This window comes from Cricetulus griseus, chromosome 7, assembly GCF_003668045.3.
Source record: "Cricetulus griseus strain 17A/GY chromosome 7, alternate assembly CriGri-PICRH-1.0, whole genome shotgun sequence".
Taxonomy (NCBI): Eukaryota; Metazoa; Chordata; class Mammalia; order Rodentia; family Cricetidae; genus Cricetulus; species Cricetulus griseus.
In genome coordinates this window covers 42,790,178-42,804,568 of record NC_048600.1, presented here as the reverse complement: position 1 = coordinate 42,804,568, position 14,391 = coordinate 42,790,178, and the positions used below count along the sequence as shown (strand labels likewise).

The window sequence follows — 14,391 nt, the reverse complement described above, 5'->3', positions numbered from 1 at the left end:
TGGGCGTCTCCGCGGCCGCTCCGGCCCCGCCCCCAGCTCGTGCTCTCGTGTTCCCGCTCTCCAGTCTCTGGAGAGGTGCGTCGCCCGCCGGCGGTGGCTGGCTAGCTGGCTGGCTGGCTCGCTGCCTCAGTGGTGTCGCAGGTGGCTGCTGCAGCTGACACTCAGCACTGCGGTGGAGCTGCGCGCCCCCTTGCTGCAGCCTCGCCAAACAGAGCTGAGTGGGCCGCGGGGCCTCACTCGCTACCTTTGGCGCGCTGTCGCCTCGCCTGGCGCTGCGCTTTTGCTCTCAGAGGTACTGGAGGTAAGAGTCTGCAGGGTCCTGGAGAGTTGGTGCGAGCTACTGGCAGGACAGCTTGAACTTTACTGGGGATTCCTCTACCGGCCCGTTAGATCGTGTCGTGCATTTCTCCAGATACCAAAATAAAATATTCCCTCAGTGCCCTTTTGAATTATGACTTCTCTCCTTAAAAACGGACAAAAAGACCAACTCTTCCCACTGTCAGGAACTGTCTGGTCTTCAGAGTCTGAGGTAAAGGCTAGCAAATGAGAAAGCTATGTCTTTGCAGCCCTTCCATCCCTAACACTACCAGAGGAGCTTCATTTCTATCATTTTTTTTTCTAGCCTTCAGAGAGATTTCTCCAGAGCAATGACCCAGAGGATTTGATCAGTTTACGATTAGAGTGACGTTGTTTCCCGATCCCCCAAAATGGCAGCTAAAATGGAGATAACTTTGAGGACCTACCCCGAGGATTCTGACAAGAAAGAGAGACACATAATAATGAAGCTGGAAGAAAAACGTGGCCTCCTTCAGCAAAAAGCCTACTTGGATCCAGAACTTTCCCGCCAGAGCTTCAGACACTTCTGTTACCAAGAAGTTTCTGGACCTCAGGAAGCGCTCTCTCGCCTTCGACAGCTCTGCAGACAGTGGCTGCAACCCGAACTACACACGAAGGAGCAGATTTTGGAGCTCCTAGTGATGGAGCAGTTTCTGCTCATCCTACCTCCAGAGATCCAGGCGCAGGTCAGACATCGATATCCAAGGAGCAGCAAGGAGATTCTGACTCTGGTGGAAGATTTGCACAGAGCATCCAAAAAACCAAAGCAGTGGGTAAGGAGGGTCCTTTTTCTGTGGGTCCCAGGATTTCTTTGTTGCTTTTGAGGTAGTGTTTTATCTCATGATCCCTAGCTAGTTAGAGAGATTCCAGAGGAATGGATGGCTTCAGAAGTTGCCTCCAGCCTCCAGGGACTCTCTTACCTCCTAAAAAAGTTGTAACAGGGTTTTTGAAAACCCAGCCACTGGCACCCAGTGAGGAGGTAGAGGACTAAGGTATTCCTTCATGACCTTAGAAGAGGTGTTTTAAGGTTCTGTCAGGTCTTCCCAGTCCCAAATTTGCTACAATCGGGGCTCTTGGCTAACAGGTGTGGCCTCTTGGATAGGAAACTAATTTTGGTTGAAGTTCCATGGACTTTGGTCCAGTGAAGGGTCTACCATATTACCTTTGAGCGGGAAAGTTTCAGCTCAATTCCCCTGCTGTTGCTGCCCCACCCCAATCCCAATTCCAAAGCCCAAAGTTAGACCTCTGGTGGAGCCTCTGAAAGAAGCAAGGCAGATGTCCTTTGGAAAATGGCACTCTGAGGGAACAGGTGGGTTCGTCTTCTTAGATCTGAGTACCTTGGACCTCTCGGCAAAAAAAGTCCCAAATTGGAATGCTTTCCAGTGGCCCCTTACCATACTGTTTTCTGTAGCAGAAGTAGAGAGGGTTGGGGGCAGGGGCACTGTTATCACTGATCCTGATAGTTTTGCCAGCCCTCTTCTGATGGTCTTGGCTCAAGGCCATGTGAAGAGCCCCAGCTTTGGGCACCTACTTGGGAAGTACTGGCTGACTGAAGCAGCCCCTCCCTTTCATTCCCCGTGTCCTTTCCTTCACATCCTTTGAAGGCCTTGGTGGTATCTTTAAAGTTGAACTCCAGGTGGTTACCAGGACTTCCCAGGGTAAAGGAGTCACTCTGTAGCAGTTAGCACATGTTGTTCCAGTCTGTCAAGAAATGGAGAATTAATGGATAGCCCTTTTCCTAGGTGGCCGTTTGTATGCAAGGGCAAAAGGTGCTCCTGGAGAAAACAGGGCCTCAGCTTGTAGAACAAGAACTGCCGGACTTTCAACCCCAAACTCCTAGCAGAGATACTCAAGAGAACTCACTGGAAGAGCCTTCCTGGGAAGGATCTCATGACCAACTGAGTCCCCATCATTGGGAGAAATATCCCCTCTACCAGGAAGCAGTCCCCAAATTGACTGAGACAGGTAAACATCTTTATCCTTGGGCCCTCTCATTAGCTCTTTATTTCTATCATAGCATCTCATGGTTCTGCAAATGCAAGTGTGTTGCATACAACCACCTTTTAATTAGTGTGTGTGTGTGTGTGTGTGTGTGTGTGTGTGTGTGTGTGTGTGTGTGTGTGTGTGATGTGTGGGGCCTGAGTGCCACAGTGCACATGGCACTGTGCATGTCAAACGACAACTTTGTGGAGTCAAGCTCCAGTCTCTGAGCTTGAGTAACAAGTACCTTCACTTACCTGGTCATTTTCCTGGCCAGTTCCCACCTTTTAAAATTACATATAATAACTGATTTTTTTTTTTTTTGAGACAGGGTCTCACTGTGCAGCCAGGCTGGTCTGGAGCTCATTATGTAGGCCAGGCTAGCCTTGAATTCACAGAGATCCACCTGCTTCTGCTTCCCAAATGCCGAGATTAAAGGCCAGCATGACCATAGTTTTTTGCTTGTTTGTTTGTCTTTGAAGAATGACTGGATTAGTTTGCAAAGTGGCTGTATTATTTGAGGCTCCTATCAACAGAGTGTGAGTGTGCCGGTCCACATCCTTGCTAGCACTTATTCCCAGTTATTATGATGATGATGCAATATCACCCGAGGTTCTGATTGTCATTTCCTTAATGAGTTATGATGTTTAGCATCATTTCACATGTTTATTAAATTATATATCTTGGCCAGTGAGATGACTCAGTGGGTAAAAGGCACTTGCTACCAGGCTTGACAACCTGAGTTTAGTCCATGAGGCCCACATGATAAAGGAGAGATTCCCTCCTACAAGCTGTCCTCAGAGCACTACACATGCTTTGTCATATAAGCAGCCACCCCCTAGCACACACACAAAATAAATATAATACATTTTTAAGGAAATTGTGTATCTTTTGTTGGTTATCGGGTGTCATGTAGCCTAGGCTGGTTTCAAAGCCATTACTTAGCTGAGGCTGAACTTGAACTCCTGATTCTCTAGTCTTCACTTCCTAAATCCTGTGATGTCAGGCCTCAACCATTACTCGAAGCTTATTGAAAAATTCTATTCATATATGTTGCCCAATTGTATCTTGGACTATTTGTATTTTTATTATTGAGGTTTAAGAGTTAAAATAAGTATTCTGGATCCTAGACCTCACAGAAGCTAATTCATGGATGTTTTATCTCTTGTTCTGTAAATTATCCTTTCAGTTTTTTGATGGTGTTCCATGAAGCACAAATGTTTTTGAAAAATGTTACTACATTTTTATTTATTTTGTGTGTATCTGTATGCATGTGAAGTGCACATGCTCTGTGCACCTGTGGAAGTCAGAAGAAACTTTGGAGACTCGGGTCTCTCCTACTGTGTGGGGTCCCGTGGGTCACACTGAGGTCATCAGGCTTGGTCATAGATGCCTTTACCCACTGAGCTAAAGAGTTAAGTTTAGCTCTTGTATTTATGTCTTCGGTTCATTTTGAGTTTGTTTTTTATAAGTGACATTTTGTCTGTGTTAATGAGGTTATTATAACAAAGTCCCTTAGGCTGGGCAATAAATAATGAATTTATTGTTAACCGATTCAAAAGTTAAGTCCAAGGTCAGCTGAAGAGTTGACTTAGTGGGTAAGAGTGTTTGCAGAGTTCAAATCCCCAGAACCTTCCCCACCCCCCACCCCACCCCACCCCCAAAATCAGGCCAAGTTGTATGCTTCTGTAATGCCAGTGCTTTGGGGATGGGAGCAGACAGGAGGATTTATCCCCATGGCCTGACATCTTCTGGTCTCTTTATTTGTGCTTTACAAAATCCCACACACAAACATCTGCACCATACTCACACTCTAACACACATACAAACAAAAAGAAGTCCAAAGTTGGTACAAACAGATACAGTGTTTGAGGATGACTGATAGCACCTGTCATATGTCCCCACTTGATTGAAAAGAAAAACAGGAAACACTTTTTTTTTTTTTTTTGTCTGTTTGATAAGGGCACTAACTCCATTCATGAGGGCTCCATCTTTATGGCCCAATCACACCCCTGTTCTACTATGCTGGGGATTGTCAACACAGAAATTTAGGGGTAAGCATTCAATCAGACTGGAATCTAACTTAATTCCTTGAAACTTATGAGACTCCAGTGATTCCAGGGTCATTTACTGAAAAATGACTCCTTTCCTATTGAATTGTTCTTAAGAACCTCGATGAAGCCAGGCATGGTGATGAAGGCCTGTAATCTTAGCACTGGGGAGGTGGAGGCAGATAGTGAGTTTGAGACCAGCATGGGCTACATGAGATCCTGTCTCAAAAAAAAAAAATAAGTTCAACAAAACCTTGATGAAAATCAGTTGGCAATAACTGTTTGAGCTCCTTATTGAATTTTAAATGAATTAAAATTCAAAATTTTGTTCCTCAGTCACATGAGCTCTGTTTCAAACATTCAGCAGACACATCTTCCTAAGTGTGGGTCAGGTTAAATGTATGCAGTTCATGAAAACAAATTTTCCACTTTGAGGTCCTGCTGGATAGTGCTGTTGCTGATCTCCAGTTTCCCTGCTCCATTCTAGCTCACATCCATCTTGACCCTCAGTCCTGCCAGAAGGTGACAGTTTCTTTAGTTAGGGTACATATCTACTCTATATTTCATTACCCTTAGGCTGTCAACACTGTAATGAGAAAAACACCATAGTCGCTGAATTTATCATTCTTTTGAAGTGACAGAGATTGTTGGCCTTTGTCCATGTAAGGGAGGGATATTTATTCAAATATTTTAAGTATTGGAATTTTAACCTTCAGCCAAGTACAGCAGTACATGTCTGTGGTCCCAGCTACTGGGAGGATCACTTAAGTCATAGAGTTTAAAGTCTATATAATAGACCATGTCAATAAGTGAATAAGCATGTCAACTGTCTTCCTTCTTCATTGTTGACACTTCATTTTGATGTCTTTTGTTTGTTCTTTCTATTCTTGTTTTCCTACACCTTTTCCTAAAGATAGGAAGGACATAAGGAGAATTTGGTTCCTAAAATTACTATAAATTCACTCTCAGGAGCTAGTTAACTGTGCAGATTACCAGGCCTAACCCTCAGAGTTCTGATTCACCAATGTCAGGGTGAGAAACCCCTTGTTTATGGGTCCAGAGGAGTCTGATGCTCATACATTACCAGCAGAAGGCTGCCCACCCTGACAACCCTCACAACACACTTCATACTTCTTTTACTGAAGCTCTTTTTTCTAAGTACAGAAAATGAAGCACATTATTTCTAATTATAGAGGCCTGCAGGATGAGAAGTGACAATAAGGAAAACCCACAACAGGAGGGGTCCAAAGGAGCAGAGACACACGCAGTGCCATCCAGGAGATCTAAAGGGAGTAGTCTGCACAGCTCTGAGCCAGGAGGGGTGAACATGAATGAGCCCCAATTGTCACAGAGGCAGGCTAGTCCCCCAGATGCTCAGAAGGCATTTGCTTACTACCAGAGACATTTCAGAGAACTGGAATATATCAGCAACCCCCTCAGAGGCCACCCGCTGAGAGAGTTAAAGAAAAGCCAAGAAGGCAGAAGAAGCCTGAGCAGCCTCCAGCAATGTCTCAGTCACCAGGCAGCCCACTCAGCAAAGAAACCTTATAAATGTGATGACTGTGGGAAAAGCTTCACATGGAATTCAGAGCTGAAACGACATAAGAGAGTACACACAGGAGAGAGACCCTACATCTGTGGGGAGTGTGGAAACTGCTTTGGAAGGCAGTCAACTCTGAAACTGCACCAGAGAATCCACACCGGGGAGAAACCATACCAGTGCAGCCAGTGTGGGAAAAGCTTTCGCCAAAGCTCAAATCTCCACCAGCACCACAGGCTCCACCATGGGAACTAAACAGATGCTATGTGCTTTAGAGTCCCAGGGAAGGGCTTCCTGTCTCTCCTTTCCCTTACTTGCATGTGAATCACAGAGTGTCTTTTTGATTTACAGAGGAGCAAGTGGTCCTTGAGGAGTGATGGGTGAATATTCAACTGGTAAGGAGCTCAAAAGGAGGCTGTCTGCAAAGATGCCTGATCTGGGTGTTGGGACAAAGAAAACTGCAGTCTCTGCAGAGTGGGGACTACTTACTGAGAATAGTTAGGATGAGCCACAAGTGGTTTAAATTAATCCTTAAATTCTCCTTGGTGCTTTGTTTTATAAAATATGTGTTTTCATGTGTACACTTGAGCAACTCACCAGCATTCCAAGAAAACATTCACTAGGGAGATCTCTAATAGTCTTTCTGCAACTAATTTTTTTGTTGTTGGTGGTGGTGGTGGTGGTGGTGGTGGTTTTTAATTAATTTTTATTTTCAAGACAGGCTTTTTCTGTGTAGCCCTGGCTGTCCTAGAACTCACTCTGTAGACCAGGCTGACCTTAAACTCAGAGATCTGCCTGCCTCTGCTTCCTGACTGCTGGAATTAAAGGTGCCAGGTGGTAGATATCACTTTTATTTAAAAAGTTGTATTTGAGGGATCTTTTTATATCAAAGTACTTTTGATTTACAAAAGATGTTGCAACTCTAGCCCAAGATAAGGAAAAGCTACAGGGAGAAGTAAATACTGCTCTGGTGGATAGGGGAAGTCTGCTTGTTCTTTCTCAAATAAGCCATTAGCTTTAAGACCTGTGACTGACATTTTCACAGTGTTTACAGTTGGATTATAGTAATGATTACACAACTCAGTGACTCTAGGAAAATTACTGAAATAGGTTAATTTATAAGTAAATTGTACCTCCGTAGCATTTTTTCAAATGACAGAATGCTATATTTATATAAAATATTAGAGTTTCATAACTGGATCTGGGACACCATCCTATGTCAAACTCTTATTTTCTCAAAGTAGAAAGTAGAACCCAATCAGTATCAACATAGGCAAGGTGTCCTCCTTCTCAGTTCAGGCAGATGAGAGAGATGTATGACCTTGAGTACAAGTGGTGGGAGGTGACCATTCTCCTGAAGGCATCAATACTGCCTTTATCTTCAATATTCAGCCTGTCCTTACCTCTTCCCCAGTCCACATACAATTACTGGCTGGAGCCTTTATAGCTCTCACCCCACTACCACCAAGCACACATACCCTTCCCTCTAAGCCAACTTCACTGTGGTCTCTTGGTAACTTCTGAGTCTTAGTCATGTCTGTATCTGTTTTCTATTGGTGCTGTAACAAATGACTGAAAACTTGGTGACTTAACACAAAACTTCTGGAAGTTAAAGTCTGAAATCAGTTTCACTCAGCCAAAATCACCCTGGGTAGGGCTTTCCTTTTGGAGACACTGAGAGGTGGGTCAGTTTCCTTGACTTTTTTAGCTTCCAGCAGCCTCCTGCATTCTTGGACTCATGGCCCCTTGATCCTCAAAGTATATTCTTTGATTCTCCATCTTGCCTAACCTTAGCCTTCCTGAATCTCTTAGAAGGATGCTTGTATTGGACCTAGCAGGATAATCTCCCCCATCTCAAGATCCTGAATAACACCCACCAAAAGTTCCTTTTGCCATTTAATGTTACATTTGCTGGTTCCAGAGATTAGGATGTGAATGTATGTGGATGGAAGACCATCATTTGGCTTACCTGTCATTTCTGTGTATCTTGGGTCACCCAAAGGGGAGCTCCAAAAGAAAAGGAACATAGAGTTATTTATAAAGGTTGGCATAAGGACACTTGCTAGAGTTTTGCTACTTGAGATATTTCATAGAGCTAGTATGTTTCTTCTCTTCAGATTATACATCAGTGATTGTTTAGTGTCTTTGGGTACCTATTCAACTGTAGACCTTGTATTTATATGACAAACTCAGTCAACATTATTCTTTTCCAAAGGGGTGTCAAGACCATGATGCCACCTTGCCTCTGTGCCTCTAGCCCAGTTTTCCTTTGTATAAGGTTACCTCCAGACAAGTAATGGCAGTAAGAGTCCAATGGCACAGAAGGCCCTTGGGTACTGTGTTCAGATGTAGGGGTTCCCTCATCTCCTTTGCCTATGCATGCTTCACCAGAGCCTCAGCATAAAGTCTTGACCTATTTTCCTTGCATCCAGCTTCCTTTTGCAGGACCCCAAAATAAGAAAATGACTTTTCTCCTTTTTTTTTTTTTTTTTTTTTTTTTTTTTTTTGTGTGGCTTTGGAGGCCGTCCTGGAACTAGCTCTTGTAGACCAGGCTGGTCTCGAACTCACATAGATCCGCCTGCCTCTGCCTCCCAAGTGCTGGGATTAAAGGTGTATGCCACCACCACCGGGCGACTTTTCTCCTTTCACATGCAACTCTTGATCCTAGGCATCCTATTGGTTTTCCCACATTTCTGGGTCTTGCCTAGCACATACTGGTATCAGGTTAGGGGTGCCTCCTGCTTTCAATGTTTGATCCCCTAGTTACCCCCAAGGAAACCCAAGGAGAAAGGAAGCATTGAAAGATAGTGGGAATCTATACATCTAAAAAGCATCTACAGCAGATAAGGTATAAACCAATCCCACAATACAACTGTCCCTCTCAGTAAAATTGGCAGTGACTCCTCACAGTACAGTAGACTGCAAAAATGCTTCCTTTTTATTACTTCATTGAAGTATCGCACATACTAGAGAACGTGTGTGTGTGTGTGTGTGTGTGTGTGTGTGTGTGTGTGTGTGTGTAATATAGTTCAGTGGTTAATAATATAGTATTCAAAGCTGTGCAACTGTCATCAAATCTCATTTTAGGGCATTGTCAGTATCAGAGAGAAAGTACTCTTAAACATTAGCAATTATTTCCTGTTCCTGTCACACCTTGTGCCTCTGGAGTATAGTATCATAGGATCTATACACATTGTATCACATATCAGGGCTTTATTCTTTTTATTTCCTAGTAGTTCTTCATTGTATGAAGAGGCATTCAGTTCATCCACTGATTGATTGTATAATTGCACTTTAGCTATTGTGGATAGAGTAATGCTGCTATAAACATTGATATTTAAGTTTTTGTGTTTCATTCCTCTTGAGTACATGCCTAAAGATTGAATTGCTAGGTCATGTGATAATTTTCTGTTTAACCTTTCTAGGAAACACCAAATTGTTTTCCAAAGTGTATACACCACATTTTAGATTTCAATCAGCAGTGTACAGGGTTCCAGTTTCTCCACACCTTCAACATAATTATTGTTATTGACTTTGTTTTTTTGAGACAGGCTCTCATGGCTGGCGTAGAACTCACAATCCTACCTGAGGATGATCTTGAACTCTTGATCCTTCTGTCTCTACCTCCCAAGTGTCAAGATTACAGGCATGTGTCACCATGTCCAGTGTTCCTGGTATTTGCCTTTTGATTATTGCTATCCCAATCAATGTGAAGTGGTGTGTCATGATCTTGATTTATTTTCTCCAATGACTAATGGTGTATTTGTTTATTGTATGTATATTTGCTTTGAAGAAATGGTTACTCACAACTCTCCCCCACCCCCACCCCAGGTGTTTTGAGACAGGATCTTGCTGTTTCCCAAACCCTTTGATTTCTGTTGTTTTTGAGACAGAGTCTTGCTCTGCAGGCTGGGCCAGCTAGGCTTGCCTTGAATTTGCAGCAATCTTCTTGCCTCAGCCTTGAGTCCTGGGATTACAGGTGTGAGCCACCATAACTCTCTGTGGCCCTTTTAAAACGGATTGTCATTTTGTTTTTTGCTGAATTGTAAGAATTCTTTAAATATTCTGGAATAATGTCCTTATCAGATATATGACTTACAGTTTCATTCTTTTATAATATACTCTTTTTTGTTTACTTGCTTGTTTTTTGCTGTTTTGTTTTTTGTGTTTTTGTTTTGTTTTTTGAGACAGGGCTTCTCTGTGTAGCCCTGGCTGTCCTGGAACTTACTCTGTAGACCAGGCTGGCCTTCAACCCAGTAATCAACCTACCTCTGCCTCACGAGTGCTGGGATCAAACGTGTGCCCCACCCAGCTTGTAATACACTCTTGTACAATTGTTGTTGTTGTTGCAGTTGGTTGATACAAACTCCTGTGTAACACAGGATAGCCTCAAACTTGCAATCCTCCTGTCTTAACCAGTGGAATGCTGGGATTACTAGTGTACACGTATGCCCAACAGTACACATTGTAATAAAACAATTGTCACTTGCCAAAAATCCAAGGGACCAAACTCTCAGTTTCTTAATTGGCAGTAAAAACAACCTGACATTCCTGTGAATTAAGAAGTTTAGGATCCTTGGAGCACAATTTATACCAGTTCCTCAGACTTCCCTGTGCCAACCATGTGTGGTTCCCAGTATCTGTTGAAATAGTTCTGCTGTTTAGGCTTTGGAATAAACATGTTCTGATTGAAATAAAGAATGGTATTTGTTACTTCATAAGCAACAGATGTTGGTAATGACTTGGCATGTTTTTTTCCATTATGGGGATTAAACTCATTTAATCCAGCAGATTTGGAGATTATTTTTCTATTGTTGTTGCTATTTTAGGGAAAAGAAAGCCACAGTGTTGAGAATTCAAATTCTAGACCACATCTCATAGACTGCCAGACAATTAAGAGTAGGTCTGAGTTACAGTTTATTGTTTCTTTAGTTTATTGGGTCTTTGGCTAGTATGGCTTGATGGTTTGAGATGGGGTCTCTTCGTGTTGCCTAGGCTGGCCCTAAATTCTTGGGCTCAAGCAGTGCTCCTGCCTCAGCCTCTAGAGTATCTGGAGAACAAAACACTTGTTACTTTATTTTTTTCTTGGGTTTCTGTCTTATTTACTGTTCTGTTGCCATGAGGAGACACGATAACCAAGGAAATTTATAAAAGAAAGCATTTATGGGCAGTGATGGCTCACCCCATTAATTTCAGCACTTAGGAAGGCAGAGGCAGGAGGGGCTTTGTGAGTTCGAGGCCAGCATGGTCTGCAGAGCTAGTTCCAGGACAGGCTCCAAAGCTACAAAGAAATCCTGTCTCAGAGGGGGGGGGAGGGAGGAGAGAGGGGAGAGAGGAGAGAGAAAGAGGGAGAGAGAGAGAGAGAGAGAGAGAGAGAGAGAGAGAGAGAGAGAGAGAGAGAGAGAGAGAGAGAGAAAGAGAGAGAGAGATTTTCAACTTGTGTAGAGTTTCAGAGGGTTGGTCCATTACAGCAAGGTGGGAATCATGGTAGCAGGCAGACATGGCCTGGAGCGGTAGCCAAGTTTACATCTAATCCAAAAGCAGCATGCAGAGAGACAGAGGCAGACAGAATGGACCTGGTGCTGGCATTTGAAACCTCAAAACCCACTACTAGTGATACACCTTCTCCACAAGGCAACACCTCCTAATCCTTCTAAACAGCTACCAATTGGAAACCAAACACTCAAATATATGAATGTTTGGGGGCCTTTCTCATTCAAACCATCACAGATTTTTAGACAGTCTCACATAGCCAATCCAGGTTGGCTTTGAACTATATAGCCTAGAATGATTCTGAATTCCTGATTCTTCTCTAGCCCATAAGCCCATTAAAGGTGTGTGTGCCACTTTACCTGGAAATTTTTAAATCACTGTGTTGTGAGTTTGGGAATCAGAAGTATTGGGTAATGTTCTCAGTGAAGCTGCTGAAACCCTGAATACAGAAGATGTTGGCCTCTAAGAAGCACATCAGTGGAGTTTACTGAGGTGTTCTGGGATGGAGGACTGTCTAGAGAACAGATTCTGGGTGGGCTTTTCTGACTTAGGTCTGTATTGAACAATGCCACTTGCAGTTTGACTCTTCCAAGCTGTATCATCACATAAAAGATTTACAGGGTACAAACCCCAAGAGAGAACATAGATAGAATGAAGAGACAAAATGTGGCCCTACCGTGGAGGAGTATTATTAAACAATAAGAAAGGAAGTACTGGGGGGCTGGAGAGATAGCTCAGAGGTTAAGAGCACTGGCTGCTCTTCCAGAGGTCCTGAGTTCAATTCCCAGCAACTACATGGTAGCTCACAACCATCTGTAATAAGTAATGAGATCTGGTGCCTTCTTCTGGCATGCAAGCATACATGGAGGCAGAATGTTGTATATGTAATAAATAAATAAATAAAATCTTAATAAAAAAGGAAGTACTGATATGCTACACCATGTTATGCACCTAAAAACAGGCTCAGTGATAGAAACCAAGTGTTAAAGTTTGTACATGTATCATTTCCTGTATGTGGCATGTCTGGTTAGGCAGATACTAAAGACAAGAATAATTAGTGATTGCCAAAGGCTATGGTGAGGGTAGAATATGGGGTGATTGCTGATGTGGGCTTTTTGGGGGGATGTTGTTGCACAACCTTGCGAATATAAAAAAAACTTAATGTGTACTTTAAAGGATGAATTTCATTAAGTTAACTATAACTCAAAAAGATGATGAAACAACTTCACAGTTAAGTCTCTATCACAGGCCCCACAGCCAGCTGACCCAGTGTCCAGCACCAGGATTGTAGCACCTTGAACTCCAGGCAGTCAAGAATATCCACAGGTGAAAGTTCCACATAAGGCTTTACCAGGGATAGTTGCAGTGAATGAGGACTCATGCATGTTTGTGAAGACCTAGCCTTGTCCTGAAGTATGCCTCCAAAAGGAGCAGACTGGCACTGCTGATCCTTCATTTCAACTCTTTGGGTTTCAGTACAGGGTCTTATGTAGCTGAGGATGATCTTGAGCTTCTGAAATTCCTGCCTCCATTTCTTTCTGTTGTGTGCATGTGGAAGTCAGGACAACTTTGTGGAGTCAGTTCTCTCCTTCCTCATTATGTGGGTTATGGGAATCAAACTTAGGTCTTCAGGCTTCCACAGTAAGCACCTTTGCAACTAAGCTAACATTGCTGGCCCCTTTTGTTTTCTGTATCCAATGAAACTCTCATGCTCAACTTCCCTTTCGTGACATGTGGTTTCTATAAATAGTGCCTTAACTGAGAATGCTTGCCTAGCAACGTATGAGGCCCCCAGCACTGCCCAACCTCTCCTCCCCTGAAAGAGATATGTACAATTCCCAAAGAAGAAATTGAACTGGAAATCCACAGGTAGCTAGAGAGCAGCGACGGCAAGGAAGTAACAGGAATGGTTGTATTGAAAACCTTAAATGTTTTTACATTCACAAGGTTGTGCAACAACATCCCCCCAAAAGGACAGCAGAATGTCAGTGGAAAGTGTCAAGATGTTACCAGACTATTTTAGTTGACTAATGGATAAAGTTCACTGGATGGATTTAGTTACTATTGGAGAAAGATAAGGACAATTAAGTAGAGAAACAGATTCCATATGGGGGTTTTCTTTGGTTTTTGCTTTGTAAATCTAGGACCCAACACAGGGCCTCCCATATGCTAAATAAGCATTCTGTCACTGAATTATATGCCCATCACCTTATGAGTAATATTTTTGAGGTATTCACAGAAACTCATGCCAGAATAGATGAGGAGTTGAGGCAGCTTATAAATAACAGATTTGTTTTTCATATTGCTAGATACTGGGAAGTCCAAGACTACTGTGCTGGCAGACCCCGTATCTAGAAAGGGACATTTTATAGATAGTTCCTCTTCCCTTCACCCATCCCCATAAAAGGTTTCTCTGTGTATCTCTGGCTGTCCTGGAACTCACTTTGTAGACCAGGCTGGCCTAGAACGCAGAGATCAGCCTGCCTCTGCCTCCCAAGTGCTGGGATTAAAGGCGTGTACCACCACCGCTGGGCAGATAGTGCCCTCTTGATGGTCCCTCATATGGTAGAAAGTGCTGGCTAGTTCTCTGAAGTTTCTTTTATAAGGGAACTAAATAAGGGTTCCATATTCATGACCTAGTCACTTTCCAAAGTTCTCCACCTTCTAATACTATCCCCTTGAAGCTAAGATTCTAGCATATGAATTTTGGGAGAAAAACACTGGAACCAGTAGGAGGGAAGGAAGAGAAAGTACAATTGTGTGGATGGAGTACCATATACTCCAGAGGCAAACAGGCTAAATGCATGCGCTGTTTTGGACAGGTATTTGGATTTCTCAAAAATGTTCAAAGGAGGATATCTCAGGTACTTGAATACAGGAATTGAGTCCAATAGAGAGGAGAAACCTGGACTAACATCAAATACGTCAGTGCAGTCATAATCCTGGCTAAAATCATTCAGGGGAAACCATTACCCAGGGTAAGCCAAGAAC

The 14,391-nt window shown here is 43.1% G+C and overlaps 1 protein-coding gene across 1 annotated transcript; it reads left to right on the top strand.

Moving 5' to 3' along the window:
* The first annotated feature begins 707 nt into the window (after positions 1-707).
* On the top strand, positions 708-6,162 carry Znf174 (zinc finger protein 174). The gene is made up of 3 exons (XM_035447456.1): positions 708-1,109; positions 2,079-2,301; positions 5,561-6,162. The coding sequence occupies exons 1-3, from the start codon at positions 708-710 to the stop codon at positions 6,160-6,162; spliced, it is 1,227 nt and encodes a 408-aa protein (XP_035303347.1).
* The last annotated feature ends 8,229 nt before the right edge of the window (positions 6,163-14,391 follow it).

What these genes read in the sequence shown, in the direction of transcription:
- Znf174 (XM_035447456.1), top strand. Translation starts at nt 708, where the DNA reads ATGGCAGCTAAAATGGAGATAACTTTGAGGACCTACCCCGAGGATTCT. An exon ending in CCAAAAAACCAAAGCAGTGG is followed by an intron (nt 1,110 to 2,078) that starts GTAAGGAGGGTC and finishes CCCTTTTCCTAG; the next exon opens with GTGGCCGTTTGTATGCAAGG. An exon ending in CCCCAAATTGACTGAGACAG is followed by an intron (nt 2,302 to 5,560) that starts GTAAACATCTTT and finishes TTCTAATTATAG; the next exon opens with AGGCCTGCAGGATGAGAAGT.